General features: G+C 35.9%; 1 protein-coding gene and 1 non-coding gene across 2 annotated transcripts in view; one reads left to right on the top strand and one right to left on the bottom strand.

Moving 5' to 3' along the window:
* Positions 1-394: 394 nt before the first annotated feature.
* The window catches only part of LOC138316019 (mitochondrial inner membrane m-AAA protease component paraplegin-like), a 101,978-nt gene continuing 79,684 nt past the window's right edge, over positions 395-22,688 (bottom strand). Inside the window, exons 18-19 of the mRNA XM_069257493.1 lie at positions 7,261-7,338; positions 395-2,265 (exon numbers count right to left, since the gene is read on the bottom strand). Of these exons, the coding sequence (XP_069113594.1) occupies positions 2,107-2,265; positions 7,261-7,338 (237 nt within the window). The 3' untranslated portion in view covers positions 395-2,106. The remainder of the gene's footprint in view (positions 2,266-7,260; positions 7,339-22,688) is intronic.
* Trnaa-ugc (transfer RNA alanine (anticodon UGC)) lies at positions 10,302-10,373 on the top strand. The gene has a single exon. It is a non-coding gene; the product is annotated as a tRNA-Ala (tRNA).

Here is a 22,688-nt window from a genome sequence, read left to right as displayed (position 1 = left end):
AGGAATTTAAATATTTACCTCAATTTCCCATATCAAGCCTCATCCCTCCTGTCACCAAGGGGGTCAGAGCCAAAATTTATACAAACTCTATTTCCCTTCCCTAAAGGATGTTTCTGGCCAAATATTGTTATAATCCATGCAAAAATCTATGACTAGTAGCGATCTAAAATGATTTACCTCTATTTCCCCTATTGGGCCCCGCCCCTCGCGCCCGTGGGGGGTCAGAGTCAAAATTTATACAAACTCTGTTCCCATTCCCCAAAGGAAGTTTCTGGCCAAATTTTGTTACGCTCCATGCAGAACTCTATGACTGGTAGCGATTTAAAGGAAATATTGACAGACGGACTACGCCACCTTTGGGGCAGGTGAGCTAAAAATTAATCAACACAAAGAATAAATTCTCAATTTTATTAAACAATCATGACATATTTATAAACAAGAGGCCAAGAAGGCCTGTATCGCTCACCTGATTTGTAATGCAAAGTTATGTTCTGAATACAGATTCATTATTTCTTTTCTAAAGGAATTTAAATAATTACCTCTATTTACCCCACCCTCCCGCCCCAGGGGGTCAGAGCCAAAATTTAAACAAGATCTGTTCCCCTTCCCCAAGGATGTTTCTGGGCAAATTTGGTTACAATCCATGCAGAACTATATCACTAGAAGCGATTTAAAGAATTTACCTCTACTTCCCCCTTTGGGTCCCACCCCTCCTGCCCCCAGGGGGTCAGAGCGAAAATTTATACAAACTCTATTCCCCTTCCCCCAATTTGGTAACAATCCATGTAGACCTCTATTGTAGCAATTTAAAGGATTTACCTCTACTTCCCCTATTGCCCCCCTCCTGCCCCTGCGGGGGTCTGAGGCAAAATTTATACAAACTCTCTTTCTATTCCCCCAATGATGTTTCTGGCCAAATTTGGTTACAATCCATGCAGAACTCTATGACAAGTAGCAATTTAAAGGATTTTCCTCTATTTCCCCTATTGGACCCTACCCCTCCTTCCCCCAGGGAGTCAGAGCCAATATTTATACAAACTCTGTTCTTCTTTCCCCAAGGATGTTTCTGGCCAAATTTGGTTAAAATCCATGCAGAAGCCCATGACAAATAGGGATTTTAAGGATTTACCTATATTTCCCCATTTGGCCACACCCCTCCTGCCCCCGAGGGGTCAGAGCCAAACTTTATACAAATTCCTTTTGCCACAGTATGTTTCTTACCAAATTTAGTTACAATCCATGCAGAACTCTATGACTAGTAGCGATTTATAGGATTAATCTCTATTTCCCCTATTGGACCCCGCCCCACGCGCCACTGGGGGGTCAGAGTCAAAATTTATACAAACTCTGTCACCTTCACCCAAGGATATTTCTGGCCAAATCTGGTTACAATCCATGCAGAACTCTATGACTAGTAGCAATTTAAAGGAAATGTTGATGGATGGACAACGGACGCTATGCCATGACATAAGTTCACTTAGCCTTTGGGCCAAGTGAGCTTATAATGTTAACATAATCAGACATAATAATACTGAACCCACTACAAATCTTTGACAATCTATAATGTATAAAATCACAACAAGATTTTATGATAATTATGACAACTGAGTTAATTATAAGTACAGAGGATAGGGCACACACTAGTAAAAGCTTTTATCATCAAGTATTATAGGTCCAAGGGATAAAGTGATCTTCATTGTTACACTGTGTGTAATACAGATAGTTTTAGTATACTAATGTAATAGGTACAATATAGAAAAGCTTTCCCTGTTATAAATTGACCAAATTATTTATAAGAAGTCTAAGACAAAAGTACGTGTACAATGTCATGTAGTTTTTAAGCAGTAGGTCAAAGTTCAAAATCTGTTATTCTGACATAAAACTGAAAAACTGAAGGAAATGAAGCCTGAAAACAAGCGTAGCACATCTTGGAATTGTGGAAAGAGATCCTATCAGAACACCACTCAGGATCAAAGTTCGCCTGAAACAGTTTACCATTTTATATTCCACTGACACACCATAGTCTTGTAAAACATCTCCGTCGATGATTATTTATAAACACATCATATACTTTCTTCTGCTGCCTGTGACTTAAATACATCACTTTTACCCTTCAGAAGGTTTAGATTCAGATGCTGACTGCTTGGCTTCAGACAAGATCTTCACCATTTCCAGTTTGATTTTGTCTCCATGCGGCGGTGGACCAATCAGATCCCGGACCTGATCATAGGTTAAAGATTCCTTTTCCAGAAGAGTTTTGGCTAGCTGTAACACAAAAAAACCATGAGACAAGACCCCCAAACAGATCGTGGAGCTCACCATGGAAATTGGTGATTATATAAGGGACTACTGGTATATATACTGTGAAATCATTTTTTTTTCGTGGGAGTATAATTTTTGTGGTTTTTGTTTTTTTAACCCAAATCAACAGATTTGTGTCTATTATGAAATTATCAAAGCTGACACAATAATTGTTTCATAGATGAACCTGTAAAACCACTGTTCGAGCACTAACTCTCAGAATAGATTGTGATTGTATCTGTGTTGTATGGTAAAGCTTCATTTCGCTTGACTGATCAAACAAGTACAGGTGACAGTGTCGACTGTGATTTTCAACAGTAATGTATGAGCTAGTCTACTCCAAGACTTTTAAGTGCTAAAGAAATCCATGAAAATTGAGCCCAACAACATTAAATGATTTCATAGTATATATACCAGCATCCTCGATACTCCAGGGGTTCCGATCACTTACAATCTCTACACCCCTGGACTATCTCATAGTGAAATTGAAGGCAGCTCAGCGGAAAACATTTGACCAATCACAGACCAGCAAAGATTTCCTTTGAAGACTACTGAGAGAGCGACGCCCAACTTCAAAGCCACACAGTCAACCACAGTGTACCGTTATACAGCTCTTTTGATGTACATCAAACGACAAAATTACCTGTTCTGTTCTGTTGCCTCCAGGTTTAATATGAGATAGTCCAGGGTTGTAGGGATCGTAAGTGATCGGAACCCCTGGAGTATCGAGGTTGATATACTAGTAAACCAAGATAATAATCATATCAAATTCTGTGAGATATTTTTTATATTTACATTGAAATCAACATAATTGTGGTAAGGAGCTGCAAAGCGTCCCGCAGTTTGCGTTAAAGGTGGTATGAACGCAATGAGATACAGACATATCCAATGTAGTGCATTAACGCTATGCATGTAGAATATGTCTGTATCCCACTGCATTCATACCACCTTTAACGCAATCAAAACGCTGTTCAATCTATATATTTACATAAGTAAGTCTATTCTTACATGTTTGTGATCAAATTTAAAATGATGTTGGTTGCTAAGCTGGGCGTCTACGGTAGTCAGGATGACCATAGATATAATTCCGATTGTTGAATGTTATAGCTGCAGTTTGATTTGAAATATAACAATGGCAGCTTTCAATTATTTTTAAAGTACATTTGTATGTTTTTTCTTCAATTTGATCATAAATCATGAATGTTATAGCTGCAGTTTGATTTGAAATATAACAATGGCAGCTTTCAATTATTTTTAAAGTACATTTGTATGTTTTTTCTTCAATTTGATCATAAATCATGAATGTTATAGCTGCAGTTTGATTTGAAATATAACAATGGCAGCTTTCAATTATTTTTAAAGTACATTTGTATGTTTTTTCTTCAATTTGATCATAAATCAACAATGTCCATTTTGAATAAAAAGTGAGATACCCAAGGCGCAACTTTGCGACTACCGGTATGTATCGTTGTCAGGGTAGTGATGCGGTCCGAAGTGGAGCGAGCCAGCGTATTTTTTATTTTCAACCGAGGAAAGTTATTGTGATATAGCGTTTGATGGTATGACCATTGAGCTGCAGAATATTTGTCATGTATGTAACGGTCTGCAAGCATTTTATAGACTAAATTCTTCATAGTCATGACTTTTATTTTATAGGTAAAGGGTAAAGCTGATGATACTGTTTCGGATAGGCTACCTGTAATGGATTTTTTTTTTCTTCTGGAAATCTGTTCATGACCTGTTTACCAATTGTTTGCTTAGACGCTCCCAGAATTGTTCTCCGACAATCAGATGTTCTTTATATTTAGGTGAGATGAGTGACTGTATATACATACTGACTTAACTATGGAATTTCCCGAACATTCTGAGGAAAGCCCCCCCCCCCCCCCCCCCCCACCCCCCCCCGGTTGCCCCCCCCGGTTGCAGCCCCGACCAGCGATTCATTTTGTTGTTAATAACCGTTACAATGCTTGAACATGTTTTTTGTTTTGACGTCAATACATACATGTATTTAATTGGATCTAAAAAAACCTCTTTATGGTTATTTTGAAATTCATCAACTTATGATGCAAAATCTTATCATAGCGTGAACTTGAGTAGTGTGAACCTGCACTAGGTTTGTATTCATATGTCAATGTGATTCTCCTCCCCTCCCATTGACTATATAGGGGGCATAGTAACCAAAAGAAACTGCAATTTGGTATTTTTTTCACAAAGTTTCCATTATAACAGAAAACAAGAGGCCCAGAGGGCCTGTATCGCTCACCTGGTTTGTAATGCCAAGTAATGTTCTGAATACAGGTTCATTGTTTCTTTTCTGAAGGAATTTTAATATTAACCTCTAAATCCCCTATTGGGCCCCACCCCTCCTGCCCCCAGGGGGTCAGAGCCAAAATTTATACAAGTTCTGTTCCCCTTCCCCCAAGGATGTTTATGGCCAAATTTGGTCACAATCCAAGCAAAACTCTAGGACAAGTAGCGATTTATAGGATTTACCTCTATTTCCCCTATTGGGCCTCACCCGTCCTGCCCCCGGGGGGCAAGAGCCAAAATTTATACAAGTTCTGTTCCCCTTCCAAAAAGGATTTTTGTGGCCAAATTTGGTTACATTCCATGCAGAACTCTATGACTAGTAGCGATTTAAAGGATTTACCTCTATTTCCCCTATTGGGCCCCGCCCCTCCTGCCCCCGGGGGACCAGAGCCAAAATTTATACCAGTTCTGTTCCCCTTCCCCCAAGGATGTTTGTGGCCAAATTTGGTTGCAATTCATGTAGAACTCTATAACTAGTAGCGATTTATAGGATTTACCTCTATTTCCCCTATAGGGGTCCACCTCTCCTGCCCCCGGGGGGTTAGAGCCAAAATTTATACAAGTTCTGTTCCCCTTCCCCCATAGATGTTTGTGGCCAAATTTTCCTCCCCAAGGTTTTGTGGCACATTCCATTCAGAACTCTATGACTAGTAGCGATTTAAAGGATTTACCTCTAATTCCCCTATTGGGCCCCGCCCCTCCTGCCCCCGGGGGACAAGAGCCAAAATTTATACAAGTTCTGTTCCCCTTCCCCCAAGGATGTTTGTGGCCAAATTTGGTTACAATTCATGTACAACTCTATGACTAGTAGCGATTTAAAGGATTTACCTCTATTTCCCTTATTGGGCCCCGCCCCTCCTGCCCCCGGGGAACCAGAGCCAAAATTTATACAAGTTCTGTTCCCCCTCCCCCAAGGATGTTTGTGGCTAATTTTTGTTACAATTCATGCAGAACTCTAGGACAAGTAGTGTTTTAAAGGATTTACCTCTATTTCCCCTATTGGGCCCCGCCCCTCCTGCCCCCGGGGGGTCAGAGCCAAAATTTATACAAGGTCTGTTCCCCCTCCCCCAAGGATGCTTGTGGCCAAATTTGGTTACAATCCATGCAGAACTCTATGACTAGTAGCGATTTAAAGGAAATGTTGACGGACAGACGGACGGACGGACGGACGGACGGACGACGGACGACAGACGCCGCGCCATGACATAAGCTCACCGGCCCTTCGGGCCAGGTGAGCTAAAAACCCACCTACCATGGAAGGTCTATAATAGCAAAAGGCACAACTAGGGCAATTGTCTGATATATTAAGAACATTTCCTGGAGTTGCATTGAATGGTTTTGGAGTTATAGTCCGAATACAAAAGGAAACAATAACTTGGTATTTTTGACTAAGTGTTTCCATGAGAACGGAAAATATTCCAAAAATGGAAGGTCCTCAATAGCAAAAGGCACAAATAGGGCATTTGTCTGATGTATACAGAAAGTGTCAAGGAGCAGCGTTGAACGGTTTTGGAGTTATAATCCGGAAACAAAAGGAAACAGTAATTTGGTATTATTGACTAATTTTCCATGGTAACGGAAAACATTCCCAAAATGGAAGGCCTGAAATAGCAAAAAGCATAACTAAAGCACTTGTCTAATATGTACAGAAAGTTTCAAGGAGCAGCGTTGAACGGTTTTGGAGTTATAATCCGGAAACAAAAGGAAACAGTAATTTGGTATTATTGACTTAGTTTCCATGGTAACGGAAAACATTCCCAAAATGGAAGGCCTGAAATAGCAAAAAGCATAACTAAAGCACTTGTCTAATATGTACAGAAAGTTTCAAGGAGCTGCATTGAACGGTTTTTTAGTTATAGCCCGGAAAAGGATCTCGGGCGGACGGATGGAGTGATTTTATTTTCCAAGAGAAGAGATTGTGTTGCCATGTATGTTTTATCTACCCTGTTCACCAAGTCAAGAATGACCTCAATTTAAAAAAAAATGTTTATGCTTTTGCTACCTTACTCATCAAATCAAGTGTGGCTTTATATTCCAAAAGAGTTTGTGTTGCCATGTATGCTTTGGCTACGCTACTCACCAAGTCAAGAGTGGCTTTATATTCCAAAAGAGTTTGTGTTGCCATGTATGCTTTGGCTACGCTACTCACCAAGTCAAGAGTGGCTTTATATTCCAAAAGAGTTTGTGTTGCCATGTATGCTTTGGCTACGCTACTCACCAAGTCAAGAGTGGCTTTATATTCCAAAAGAGTTTGTGTTGCCATGTATGCTTTGGCTACGCTACTCACCAAGTCAAGAGTGGCTTTATTTTCCAAAAGAAGAGTTTGTGTTGCCATGTATGCTTTGGCTACGCTACTCACCAAGTCAAGAGTGGCTTTATTTTCCAAAAGAAGAGTTTGTGTTGCCATGTATATGCTTTGGCTACGCTACTCACCAAGTCAAGAGTGGCTTTATATTCCAAAAGAGTTTGTGTTGCCATGTATGCTTTGGCTACGCTACTCACCAAGTCAAAAGTGGCTTTATTTTCCAAAAGAAGAGTTTGTGTTGCCATGTATGCTTTGGCTACGCTACTCACCAAGTCAAGAGTGGCTTTATTTTCCAAAAGAAGAGTTTGTGTTGCCATGTATGCTTTGGCTACGCTACTCACCAAGTCAAGAGTGGCTTTATTTTCCAAAAGAAGAGTTTGTGTTGCCATGTATGCTTTAGCTACCAGCTTCTTCACCTCCTGTTTCAAGAAATATGTTTTTCAAATCAAAGCACTGAAATTATGCTTTCAAATAAATATTCATGAACTAGAAAATAAGCATTTAAATTTTTTTTAAATCTATTTTATATATTCATTTGGTCTATTTAAGTATTTATCTACACGAGTTAATAAACATGTACCTATAAGCATTTTCAAAGGTCATTTAAGAAATCATTAAAAAGAGTTAATACATGTATATCTATATAATTTTCAAAGGCAAGAGTGACATATACCTCTAGGTACAAGTATTGTATGAAATTCCGACTTAACTAATAAAGTTTGTGACTAACAACAATACAATCTAATCAGACTCTAATTGAGTCAACAATAATTGCTACTAATATCTCTAAAATGAGTCAGTGCCTTCATTTCAACTATAAATTAAAAGCTGCCAGTTAGGACAGATGAGTTTCTAAGTTGTTTTAAAAGAACCAATTACTTTACCATCACTGAATGCTACAGTATACTGTCGCCCGCTGGGTATTTGATTAGTTGTCGGAGACGGCCTGTGACAAGACGTAACCAAACTAGTCCGCTCTATAAAGTCCATTACCGCGTCCCCCCCCACCACACCCCACACCACTCGCCAAACTCCCCCCCCCCCGCCCCCCCCGCACCGCGTCCTTGCACCGCGCTTCACACCTTTGTTTCACCGGGAATGTCCTGTTCATTGATATCTTGATTAGAATAGTTGACTGCGCTTGTCGTTGGCTAAACTAACAAGGAGGTTGACCGTCACAAAGTGTCGGTGTGTAGGCCGATTTAATTTACGTGTTCTACGACAAGTGTAGCAAATACACACAAATAAAAATTTTTAAAAAATACTTTTGTTTCTCAGACATTAACTACTTTTGGTACATATAACTTGACACTCATTGTTTGATAGTAAGGATCATTTCTATACCTTTCTGCAAGGACTTATATAGTACTAGCTATACAGGTGTATGTGCTACAGGGGGACAGGTACAATATACACTTGTAACACCCGCGGGGCTCGATAAAATTAAAGTGGACTGAAGGATTACAGACAGGTGTGAACTCACACCACAGGACGCCGTACTGCTGGTCATAATAACTGATCACTGGTGCATACATTATAACAACTTATATCCGACTCATCACTGTTAGCATTGGATCACATTTTTTTCTAGTAATACACAGTATTCTAATAATAAAATAACACATTTAATAATATATCACCAATCGCTTAATACAGTATTTAAAACGAATATTTTTTTTACATATTCTATGTAAAATTAAGAACGTACCGAAGTCAATAGATAATAAATCATAATTTACGTTTATATATACATAATCGTCCAACACGAACTGACAGTTGATACATTTAACTGTACATGTGTATTTCTGTATTTACACATATTCGTCATTGATATTGATTGATTGGTATACTGATGTAACAAAACATACGAGGAATAAAATCATCATAGAGCTGGTTTTCTGTAATTACTAGAATAACACAATATTGTTGTTTTTGTTGTATGATTTGGTACATGTACATGTCTATTTAGTCTATTTCTCCTAATGTACGCGGATGACCTGGTAATGTTCTCTGAAACTGTTGAAGGGCTGCAGTGCCTCTTAGATAGTCTTTATAGTTACTCAACTAAGTGGAAATTGTCTGTTAATACTGATAAAACGAAAATAGTCGTATTTAGAAATGGAGGACGTATACTTGAAAAGGAATCGTGGAGATATAATGGCAATGAAGTTGAAATAGTAAACGATTTTTGCTATCTTGGTGTAAAGCTGAAGTATAATAATAAATTTAATCAAATTAAAAACATTTATCTGACCAAGGTCGTAAAGCCATGTTTGCACTTTTTTCTATGTGTTCTAATTTATATTTAAATTTTGAAACCTTGTTACGTTTATTTGACACGTATGTTTCTAGCATCTTGCATTATGCTTGCGAGGTGTGGGGATCATCGAAAGGGTGTGATATAGAAAAAATTCACTTGTCATTTTGTAAGAAGATCCTAAAAGTTAAGAGATCAACGTGTAACGCCATGGTATATTTTGAATTAGGCCGGTATCCATTAGAATGTTTAAGGAAGTACAGAATGATAAAGTATTGGCTTAAATAAATGGTCTCAAATAACTGTATTTTGAATTCCGCTCTTTTATATTTAAGTAATAGCAACACTGGTAATTGTTTCAATTGGATAAACCATGTTAAACATTGTCTTTTTTTCTATTGGTTTTGGTAATGAATGGAATCATCACTATCTGTATAACCATAAACATATATTATGTTTGATAAAGCAACGACTATTTGACCAAAGTCAGCAACATTTGAGAGGCTTATTGGATTCCTCATCAAAATGTATATATTGTGAATCATTTTACTATACAATACTATTTGACCAAATATATACCTCCGAAATACCGAATTGTCTTATCTAAATTTCGTCTATCTGCTCATAATTTGGCCATCGAAACAGGCAGATATACCGATACTTCTAGAGAACAAAGATTGTGCCCTGGTTGCAATTTAGATGTGGAAGACGAATATCATTTTATTTTAATATGTATTAATTATCATGATTTAAGAAAGAAATATGTAAAACCTTTTTATTGGCGTAAACCATCTATGTACAAGTTGATACAATTATTATGTTGCGAAAATATAAGTGATATACGTAAATTAGCAAAATTTATATTTGAGGCCATGAAAATACGATCCCGCCTCCAATAATTTCAGTACAGTTATTTTAATGTTGCATACTTAACCTGTAAGTTATGTAGCCTTTATATAATACACATTTTGATTTCAATGTATAGTACATTTGTAACTCGATTGTATATATATGTATATGTGCGGTTTGCACAATTCCAATAAGTTGTAAACTTAAGGAAAAATAAAGAATTGAATTGAAAACTCATACCACAAATCAGTGCCTGATTATTAACATGTATATCTAGGGGATGTAGCTCAGTGGTAGAGCGTTCGCTTTGCATGTGAAAGGCCCGGGGTTCGATCCCCCGCATCTCCACATTAATTTTATACATTTTATTTTTATTCACTCTTCTATTGCTATTGGTAGGTGTTTGTAAACTGAACATTCTTTGACTGAATGTTATCATTTTCCATTAAATTCCATTTTGTAATTAGTAATTACTTTTTTAATTCTCTTCAGGTAGGTAGTTAGTATTGAAGGTGCTGCCCCATTTCATGATTTTAAAACGCGACTAAATTTGGAGCCATATATTTTCTGTTCTTCCTGAAACGTAAAGTCTCCCTTGACGTTGCATTAATTTTGGCCTTCAATTATTGCCCCGGTGATGAATGTTCTGATAAAGATAATCTTTTGTCTCGGGGAGATTTCCATCTTTTTTACAGTAAATAGTACCATGCAGACCTGAACTTTGTCGTGGACATATTACCTTTGACATATTTCAAATGTCAAATCGAAATGAAGGGGCCCATAGATCCATGAACATTTTACTAATTATAGACATTGAACTCAAGCTATTTCTAAACCTATGTTTGTTCTCAACGCAATCTATACAAATTAGAACGTGATAATCTGTAAATAGTTTTTTTTTTCATTATATGATTTTGCTTTGAAATAAAAACCGAGCGTTGTACCTAAACAAAATGGAACGTTATCACAAGGGGTAAATAATAGTGAGGTTTTTTTTTAAACATGAAAACCTTATTCCACAGAATCAAAGGCTTTTTCAAAATCTAACATAAGTAACATGCCTGGAATATTTTTTTCATCTGCAAACTGCATTATATCATACACTAATCTTGTATTTTCCCCATTGTAACGACCCGAAAGAAATCCTGTTTGATCCTCACAAATTAACTTATCTAACATGTTTTTTAATTACCTGGCCAATTACAATAGCTTCTTCAAATCTTTTAATCCAGTGATAGGTCTCCAATGTTTTAAAAATTGTTTATGCTTATCTCCCTTGGGAATACAGATGATAACACATTGTCTTTGAGCTATAGACAATTTATCATTTTTATAACCATAATTAATAGATCTGACAATAAATTTGCTTCGAAAAACATTTTAAATATTCGGCTGCATAACCATCTATCTCAGGAGTTATTTTTCATTTTTTTATTGTTTTAACTGCCTCTTCTAAAGTGATATTCCCTCTAAATCTATATACTCCGAGTCATTTAATTTTGACATCATATATATATCCAAGTACTCTGTTAGATTAAAATCATGTATGTCATAATAACGTCATGAAGTTTTTCAGAGTAAGAATGAACCTCTTACAGAATAGAATCTTGGTCTGTTAAAATAACATTGTTATTTTTATCAATTCGTGGTATTATCTTTGAATCAAAGTTCCTATTCAAGTTTCATCTTCAGTGCTGAATCTAAATGTACTACAGAGAGCAAATATGTCGGGGATGTAGCTCAGTGGTGTACTTGTAGCGGAGCCCCTAGGTCAAGCTATACTTAAAAATGACATGATTAGCGGTATTTCAATTCCTATGAGTAATACGTCTGCTAAAATTTTCCAGCATGCTGATGATTCTACACTGACTCTGGCTAACAAAACTTCCATTGACCAGGCTTTTAATGTTTTTGAAAAATATGGCCGGGCTTCTGGCGCCAAAATAAATAGGGACAAGTCTGAATTATTGTGTATTGGTTGTGGACAGATGTCAGCTGCAGAATCGGACGCTTTCAATGTCAAATTATTGCAAGAGTCTATTCTAGTACTCGGTGTTTCTTTGGGTCCAAATGGTAACTTATGTGAATCTTTGAATTGGGAACCTAAAGTTGCATCTATACGCAATATTTTAAATATGTGGTCCCAGAGAAAATTAACTATTCAGGGTAGGGCTACTGTAATTTCTTCTCTGTTGCTGTCCAAGTGTTGGTATACATTGACAGTAGCAATTATTCCAGATAGATATCAAATACAACTCAAAACTTTATGTTTTAAATTTTTTATGGAATAATGGAGCTCACTTTGTTGGTTTTAAAACTCTTATAGGGCTCAAGTCTGAAGGTGGACTACAATATCCGGATATAGACCTCAAAATGAAGTCCTTTAGAATTAAATTTGTTTTCAGGCTTTTTTACAATTCTGATTTATCACCATGGAAAGAAACATGCAAGTACTTTCTATCTAAAATAGGTGGTATGAATCTCGGATTGGGAGTTTTTAATTTTGTTCTTAAACTGAAGCAGCTTCAATGTGTTCCGATTTTTTACAGAGATATGCTTTTGGCTTGGTCCGATATCTACTCTTCTTTTATTTTTGAAAACGGAATGTTTATTGTCAACCTATGTTTTGTAATCCACTCATAGTAAATGAAAATGGTAAAACGGTGTTTGAGAAAATATTCATAGACTCAGGTCTGATATATTTGAAGGATCTTACTTACGAAGTTGTAGAGGGTTTTCTTCCTATCCAGGCAGTGGTTGAAATAGTCCAGGAAAAATATCCGGAAATCACAAGGGAGGAAATATCCGTAAAATATCTGAGACTTCTCAGGCAGCTTCCTCTTAATTTTGTAGAAACAGTAATAAACAACTGTTACATGAACACTGGTCTGACACAACCCGTTATATCACTGAAACTGAATGCTTCGGGGTCACGCACTATCCCACGACACACGCGTGACATTTACCGTGTACTCGTCAGCATGCATTTCACGGTACCCGTATCGGTGACGTTCTGGTCAAATAGCTTCCAGGGTCATCAGGTAAATAGTATTTTTCGAGTCATACACGCACCACATTATCCGGTTGAATGCGTTGAAGTTCATTACAAAGTAGCACATAACGCGGTTTTTACTAAAAAGAAACTTCTAAAGTGCGGTATTTCAGATTCAGATGATTGTCCGGTTTGTCAGACACAGTCCGAGGATATTTTTCATATGTTTCTTCATTGTCCGGAATTATCGGACTTCAAGGTTTATTTGGTTGGTTTATTAGAAAATTTATTTTCCAAGGCAAGTCCCGAGAATGTGAACTCGCTGAATTATGACTGTCTTATTATTTTGGGTTTTGGCGAGAAGTGGAAGTATGTAAACGGCTTCTTTGTTAATTTTATACTGAGCGTGGCAAGATTTTGTATTTTTAAGAGGAGGAACATGTTGTTGCTCGGTGAAAGGAATGTACCAATTTTACGTTTTTTCAAATTCACGGTTAAACAATTTATTAAGTATGCATTTCATCAATATAAAGCACAGGATAATGCAAGGCTCTTTATGAAGCATTTTGAAAATGATAATAAAATTGTTTCTGTAGAATTGGATGGAGTGAAAGTAAATTTGTAAATCCGTACGGGTATAGTTTCTACTAGTTTTTCAATGATTTCATTGTTTGTACAATGTCTGTGATATTTAGCTTACTGACATATGATGTCACAACTGTGATATTTTAATATTGATATTTTATCTTGTTGATGCCTGTATTAATTTTATGTTGAATAGATTTAAGTGCTTGCAATGTGAGGAACCCCAGGGGCCCCAACCCCTGCGGCCCTATGTCTGGGAAATTAAAAATCATATTTTTAAGATAAAAAAAGAGCGTTCGCTTTGCATGTGAAAGGCCCGGGGTTCGATCCCTCGCATCTCCACATTAAATTTATACATTTTATTTTAATTCACTCTTCTATTGCTATTGGTAGGTGTTTGTAAACTGAACATTCTTTGACTGAATGTTATCATTTTCCATTAAATTCCATTTTGTAATTAGTAATTACTTTTTTAATTCTCTTCAGGTAGGTGGTTAGTATTGAAGGTGCTGCCCCATTTCATGATTTTAAAAACGCGACTAAATTTGGAGCCATATATTTTCTGTTCTTCCTGAAACGTAAAGTCTCCCTTGACGTTGCATTAATTTTGGCCTTCAATTATTGCCCCGGTGATGAATGTTCTGATAAAGATAATCTTTTGTCTCGGGGAGATTTCCATCTTTTTTACAGTAAATAGTACCATGCAGACCTGAACTTTGTCGTGGACATTTTACCTTTGACATATTTCAAATGTCAAATCGAAATGAAGGGGCCCATAGATCCATGAACATTTTACTAATTATAGACATTGAACTCAAGCTATTTCTAAACCTATGTTTGTTCTCAACGCAATCTATACAAATTAGAACGTGATAATCTGTAAATAGTTTTTTTTTCATTATATGATTTTGCTTTGAAATAAAAACCGAGCGTTGTACCTAAACAAAATGGAACGTTATCACAAGGGGTAAATAATAGTGAGGTTTTTTTTTAAACATGAAAACCTTATTCCACAGAATCAAAGGCTTTTTCAAAATCTAACATAAGTAACATGCCTGGAATATATTTTTCATCTGCAAACTGCATTATATCATACACTAATCTTGTATTTTCCCCATTGTAACGACCCGAAAGAAATCCTGTTTGATCCTCACAAATTAACTTATCTAACACATTGTTAATTACCTGGCCAATTACAATAGCTTCTTCAAATCTTTTAATCCAGTGATAGGTCTCCAATGTTTTAAAAATTGTTTATGCTTATCTCCCTTGGGAATACAGATGATAACACATTGTCTTTGAGCTATAGACAATTTATCATTTTTATAACCATAATTAATAGATCTGACAATAATTTGCTTCGAAAAACATTTTAAATATTCGGCTGCATAACCATCTATCTCAGGAGTTATTTTTCATTTTTTTATTGTTTTAACTGCCTCTTCTAAAGTGATATTCCCTCTAAATCTATATACTCCGAGTCATTTAATTTTGACATCATATATATATCCAAGTACTCTGTTAGATTAAACTTATCTATGTCATAATTAACGTCATGAAGTTTTTCATAGTAAGAATGAACCTCTTTTAGAATAGAATCTTGATCTGTTAAAATAACATCGTTATTTTTATCAATTCGAGGTATTATCTTTGAATCAAAGTTCCGATTCAAGTTTTATCTTCAGTGCTGAATCTAAATGTACTACAGAGAGCAAATATGTCGGGGATGTAGCTCAGTGGTGTACTTGTAGCGGAGCCCCTAGGTCAAGCTATACTTAAAAATGACATGATTAGCGGTATTTCAATTCCTATGAGTAATACGTCTGCTAAAATTTTCCAGCATGCTGATGATTCTACACTGACTCTGGCTAACAAAACTTCCATTGACCAGGCTTTTAATGTTTTTGAAAAAATATGGCCGGGCTTCTGGCGCCAAAATAAATAGGGACAAGTCTGAATTATTGTGTATTGGTTGTGGACAGATGTCAGCTGCAGAATCGGACGCTTTCAATGTCAAATTATTGCAAGAGTCTATTCTAGTACTCGGTGTTTCTTTGGGTCCAAATGGTAACTTATGTGAATCTTTGAATTGGGAACCTAAAGTTGCATCTATACGCAATATTTTAAATATGTGGTCCCAGAGAAAATTAACTATTCAGGGTAGGGCTACTGTAATTTCTTCTCTGTTGCTGTCCAAGTGTTGGTATACATTGACAGTAGCAAATATTCCAGATAGATATCAAATACAACTCAAAACTTTATGTTTAAATTTTTTATGGAATAATGGAGCTCACTTTGTTGGTTTTAAAACTCTTATAGGGCTCAAGTCTGAAGGTGGACTACAATATCCGGATATAGACCTCAAAATGAAGTCCTTTAGAATTAAATTTGTTTTCAGGCTTTTTTACAATTCTGATTTATCACCATGGAAAGAAACATGCAAGTACTTTCTATCTAAAATAGGTGGTATGAATCTCGGATTGGGAGTTTTTAATTTTGTTCTTAAACTGAAGCAGCTTCAATGTGTTCCGATTTTTTACAGAGATATGCTTTTGGCTTGGTCCGATATCTACTCTTCTATTATTTTTGAAAACGGAATGTTTATTGTCAACCTATGTTTTGTAATCCACTCATAGTAAATGAAAATGGTAAAACGGTGTTTGAGAAAAATATTCATAGACTCAGGTCTGATATATTTGAAGGATCTTACTTACGAAGTTGTAGAGGGTTTTCTTCCTATCCAGGCAGTGGTTGAAATAGTCCAGGAAAAATATCCGGAAATCACAAGGGAGGAAATATCCGTAAAATATCTGAGACTTCTCAGGCAGCTTCCTCTTAATTTTGTAGAAACAGTAATAAACAACTGTTACATGAACACTGGTCTGACACAACCCGTTATATCACTGAAACTGAATGCTTCGGGGTCACGCACTATCCCACGACACACGCGCGTGACATTTACCGTGTACTCGTCAGCATGCATTTCACGGTACCCGTATCGGTGACGTTCTGGTCAAATAGCTTCCAGGGTCATCAGGTAAATAGTATTTTTCGAGTCATACACGCACCACATTATCCGGTTGAATGCGTTGAAGTTCATTACAAAGTAGCACATAACGCGGTTTTTACTAAAAAGAAACTTCTAAAGTGCGGTATTTCAGATTCAGATGATTGTCCGGTTTGTCAGACACAGTCCGAGGATATTTTTCATATGTTTCTTCATTGTCCGGAATTATCGGACTTCAAGGTTTATTTGGTTGGTTTATTAGAAAATTTATTTTCCAAGGCAAGTCCCGAGAATGTGAACTCGCTGAATTATGACTGTCTTATTATTTTGGGTTTTGGCGAGAAATGGAAGTATGTAAACGGCTTCTTTGTTAATTTTATACTGAGCGTGGCAAGATTTTGTATTTTTAAGAGGAGGAACATGTTGTTGCTCGGTGAAAAGAATGTACCAATTTTACGTTTTTTCAAATTCACGGTTAAACAATTTATTAAGTATGCATTTCATCAATATAAAGCACAGGATAATGCAAGGCTCTTTATGAAGTATTTTGAAAATGATAATAAAATTGTTTCTGTAGAATTGGATGGAGTGAAAGTAAATTTGTAAAGCCGTACGGGTATAGTTTCTACTAGTTTTTCAATGATTTCATTGTTTGTACAATGTCTGTGATATTTAGCTTACTGACATATGATGTCACAACTGTGATATTTTAATATTGATATTTTATCTTGTTGATGCCTGTATTAATTTTATGTTGAATAGATTTAAGTGCTTGCAATGTGAGGAACCCCAGGGGCCCCAACCCCTGCGGCCCTATGTCTGGGAAATTAAAATCATATTTTTAAGATAAAAAAAAGCGTTCGCTTTGCATGTGAAAGGCCCGGGGTTCGATCCCCCGCATCTCCACATTAATTTTATACATTTTATTTTAATTCACTCTTCTATTGCTATTGGTAGGTGTTTGTAAACTGAACATTCTTTGACTGAATGTTATCATTTTCCATTAAATTCCATTTTGTAATTAGTAATTACTTTTTAATTCTCTTCAGGTAGGTGGTTAGTATTGAAGGTGATGCCTCATTTCATGATTTTAAAACGCGACTAAATTTGGATCCTTATATTTTCTGTTCTTCCTGATACGTAAAATCTCCCTTGACGTTGCATTAATTTTGGCCTTCAATTATTGCCCCGGTGATGAATATATGATTTAGCCGATTTTTTGTCTGGGGGAGATTTCCATCTTTTTTACAGTATATAGTACCATGTAGACCTGAACTTTGTCGTGGACATATTACCTTTGACATATTTCAAATGTCAAATCGAGATGAAGGGGCTCATAGATCCACGAACATTTTACTAATTATAGACATTGATCTAAAGCTATTTATAAACCTATGTTTGTTCTCAACGCAATCTATACAAATTAGAACGTGATAATCTGTAAATAGTTTTTTTTTCATTATATGATTTTGCTTTGAAATAAAAACCGAGCGTTGTACCTAAACAAAATGGAACGTTATCACAAGGGGTAAATAATAGTGAGGTTTTTTTTTAAACATGAAAACCTTATTCCACAGAATCAAAGGCTTTTTTCAAAATCTAACATAAGTAACATGCCTGGAATATTTTTTTCATCTGCAAACTGCATTATATCATACACTAATCTTGTATTTTCCCCATTGTAACGACCCGAAAGAAATCCTGTTTGATCCTCACAAATTAACTTATCTAACACATTGTTAATTACCTGGCCAATTACAATAGCTTCTTCAAATCTTTTAATCCAGTGATAGGTCTCCAATTTTTTAAAAATTGTTTACGCTTATCTCCCTTGGGAATACAGATGATAACACATAGTCTTTGATTTATAGACAATTTATCATTTTTATAACCATAATTAATAGATCTGACAATAATTTGCTTCGAAAAACATTTTAAATATTCGGCTGCATAACCATCTATCTCAGGAGTTATTTTTCATTTTTTTATTGTTTTAACTGCCTCTTCTAAAGTGATATTCCCTCTAAATCTATAGAGTCCGAGTCATTTAATTTTTGACATCATATATATATCCAAGTACTCTGTTAGATTAAACTTATCTATGTCATAATTAACGTCATGAAGTTTTTCAGAGTAAGAATGAACCTCTTACAGAATAGAATCTTGGTCTGTTAAAATAACATTGTTATTTTTATCAATTCGTGGTATTATCTTTGAATCAAAGTTCCTATTCAAGTTTCATCTTCAGTGCTGAATCTAAATGTACTACAGAGAGCAAATATGTCGGGGATGTAGCTCAGTGGTGTACTTGTAGCGGAGCCCCTAGGTCAAGCTATACTTAAAAATGACATGATTAGCGGTATTTCAATTCCTATGAGTAATACGTCTGCTAAAAATTTTCCAGCATGCTGATGATTCTACACTGACTCTGGCTAACAAAACTTCCATTGACCAGGCTTTTAATGTTTTTGAAAAATATGGCCGGGCTTCTGGCGCCAAAATAAATAGGGACAAGTCTGAATTATTGTGTATTGGTTGTGGACAGATGTCAGCTGCAGAATCGGACGCTTTCAATGTCAAATTATTGCAAGAGTCTATTCTAGTACTCGGTGTTTCTTTGGGTCCAAATGGTAACTTATGTGAATCTTTGAATTGGGAACCTAAAGTTGCATCTATACGCAATATTTTAAATATGTGGTCCCAGAGAAAATTAACTATTCAGGGTAGGGCTACTGTAATTTCTTCTCTGTTGCTGTCCAAGTGTTGGTATACATTGACAGTAGCAAGTATTCCAGATAGATATCAAATACAACTCAAAACTTTATGTTTAAATTTTTTATGGAATAATGGAGCTCACTTTGTTGGTTTTAAAACTCTTATAGGGCTCAAGTCTGAAGGTGGACTACAATATCCGGATATAGACCTCAAAATGAAGTCCTTTAGAATTAAATTTGTTTTCAGGCTTTTTTACAATTCTGATTTATCACCATGGAAAGAAACATGCAAGTACTTTCTATCTAAAATAGGTGGTATGAATCTCGGATTGGGATTTTTTAATTTTGTTCTTAAACTGAAGCAGCTTCAATGTGTTCCGATTTTTTACAGAGATATGCTTTTGGCTTGGTCCGATATCTACTCTTCTATTATTTTTGAAAACGGAATGTTTATTGTCAACCTATGTTTTGTAATCCACTCATAGTAAATGAAAATGGTAAAACGGTGTTTGAGAAAATATTCATAGACTCAGGTCTGATATATTTGAAGGATCTTACTTACGAAGTTGTAGAGGGTTTTCTTCCTATCCAGGCAGTGGTTGAAATAGTCCAGGAAAAATATCCGGAAATCACAAGGGAGGAAATATCCGTAAAATATCTGAGACTTCTCAGGCAGCTTCCTCTTAATTTTGTAGAAACAGTAATAAACAACTGTTACATGAACACTGGTCTGACACAACCCGTTATATCACTTGAAACTGAATGCTTCGGGGTCACGCACTATCCCACGACACACGCGTGACATTTACCGTGTACTCGTCAGCATGCATTTCACGGTACCCGTATCGGTGACGTTCTGGTCAAATAGCTTCCAGGGTCATCAGGTAAATAGTATTTTTCGAGTCATACACGCACCACATTATCCGGTTGAATGCGTTGAAGTTCATTACAAAGTAGCACATAACGCGGTTTTTACTAAAAAGAAACTTCTAAAGTGCGGTATTTCAGATTCAGATGATTGTCCGGTTTGTCAGACACAGTCCGAGGATATTTTTCATATGTTTCTTCATTGTCCGGAATTATCGGACTTCAAGGTTTATTTGGTTGGTTTATTAGAAAATTTATTTTCCAAGGCAAGTCCCGAGAATGTGAACTCGCTGAATTATGACTGTCTTATTATTTTGGGTTTTGGCGAGAAGTGGAAGTATGTAAACGGCTTCTTTGTTAATTTTATACTGAGCGTGGCAAGATTTTGTATTTTTAAGAGGGGGAACATGTTGTTGCTCGGTGAAAGGAATGTACCAATTTTACGTTTTTTTCAAATTCACGGTTAAACAATTTATTAAGTATGCATTTCATCAATATAAAGCACAGGATAATGCAAGGCTCTTTATGAAGCATTTTGAAAATGATAATAAAAATTGTTTCTGTAGAATTGGATGGAGTGAAAGTAAATTTGTAAAGCCGTACGGGTATAGTTTCTACTAGTTTTTCAATGATTTCATTGTTTGTACAATGTCTGTGATATTTAGCTTACTGACATATGATGTCACAACTGTGATATTTTAATATTGATATTTTATCTTGTTGATGCCTGTATTAATTTTATGTTGAATAGATTTAAGTGCTTGCAATGTGAGGAACCCCAGGGGCCCCAACCCCTGCGGCCCTATGTCTGGGAAATTAAAATCATATTTTTAAGATAAAAAAAGAGCGTTCGCTTTGCATGTGAAAGGCCCGGGGTTCGATCCCTCGCATCTCCACATTAATTTTATACATTTTATTTTTATTCACTCTTCTATTGCTATTGGTAGGTGTTTGTAAACTGAACATTCTTTGACTGAATGTTATCATTTTCCATTAAATTCCATTTTGTAATTAGTAATTACTTTTTTAATTCTCTTCAGGTAGGTGGTTAGTATTGAAGGTGCTGCCCCATTTCATGATTTTAAAACGCGACTAAATTTGGAGCCATATATTTTCTGTTCTTCCTGAAACGTAAAGTCTCCCTTGACGTTGCATTAATTTTGGCCTTCAATTATTGCCCCGGTGATGAATGTTCTGATAAAGATAATCTTTTGTCTCGGGGAGATTTCCATCTTTTTTACAGTAAATATAGTACCATGTAGACCTGAACTTTGTCGTGGACATATTACCTTTGACATATTTCAAATGTCAAATCGAGATGAAGGGGCCCATAGATCCATGAACATTTTACTAATTATAGACATTGAACTCAAGCTATTTCTAAACCTATGTTTGTTCTCAACGCAATCTATACAAATTAGAACGTGATAATCTGTAAATAGTTTTATCATTTTATGATTTTGCTTTGAAATATAAACTGAACGTATTACCTAAACAAAATGGAACGTTATCACACGGGGTAAATAATAGTGAGGGTTTTTTTTTAAACATGAAAACCTTATTCCACAGAATCAAAGGCTTTTTCAAAATCTAACATAAGTAACATGCCTGGAATATATTTTTCATCTACAAACTGCATTATATCATACACTAATCTTGTATTTTCCCCATTGTAACGCCCCGAAAGAAATCCTGTTTGATCCTCACAAATTAACTTATCTAACACATTTTAATTACCTGGCCAATTACAATAGCTTCTTCAAATCTTTTAATCCAGTGATAGGTCTCCAATTCAAAAAAAAATGTTTATGCTTATCTCCCTTGGGAATACAGATGATAACACATTGTCTTTGAGTTATAGACAATTTATCATTTTTATAACCATAATTAATAGATCTGACAATAATTTGCTTCGAAAAACATTTTAAATATTCGGCTGCATAACCATCTATCTCAGGAGTTATTTTTCATTTTTTTATTGTTTTAACTGCCTCTTCTAAAGTGATATTCCCTCTAAATCTAAAGAGTCCGAGTCATTTAATTTTTGACATCATATATATATCCAAGTACTCTGTTAGATTAAACTTATCTATGTCATAATTAACGTCATGAAGTTTTTCATAGTAAGAATGAACCTCTTTCAGAATAGAATCTTGATCTGTTAAAATAACATCGTTATTTTTATCAATTCGAGGTATTATCTTTGAATCAAAGTTCCTATTCAAGTTTAATCTTCAGTGCTGAATCTAAATGTACTACAGATAGCAAATATGTCGGGGATGTAGCTCAGTGGTGTACTTGTAGCGGAGCCCCTAGGTCAAGCTATACTTAAAAATGACATGATTAGCGGTATTTCAATTCCTATGAGTAATACGTCTGCTAAAATTTTCCAGCATGCTGATGATTCTACACTGACTCTGGCTAACAAAACTTCCATTGACCAGGCTTTTAATGTTTTTGAAAAATATGGCCGGGCTTCTGGCGCCAAAATAAATAGG

This window comes from Argopecten irradians, chromosome 2 (assembly GCF_041381155.1).
Source record: "Argopecten irradians isolate NY chromosome 2, Ai_NY, whole genome shotgun sequence".
NCBI classification, from domain to species: Eukaryota; Metazoa; Mollusca; class Bivalvia; order Pectinida; family Pectinidae; genus Argopecten; species Argopecten irradians.
Note: the sequence above shows the minus strand (reverse complement) of the source record. Positions and strands in the feature narration are given on the sequence as shown.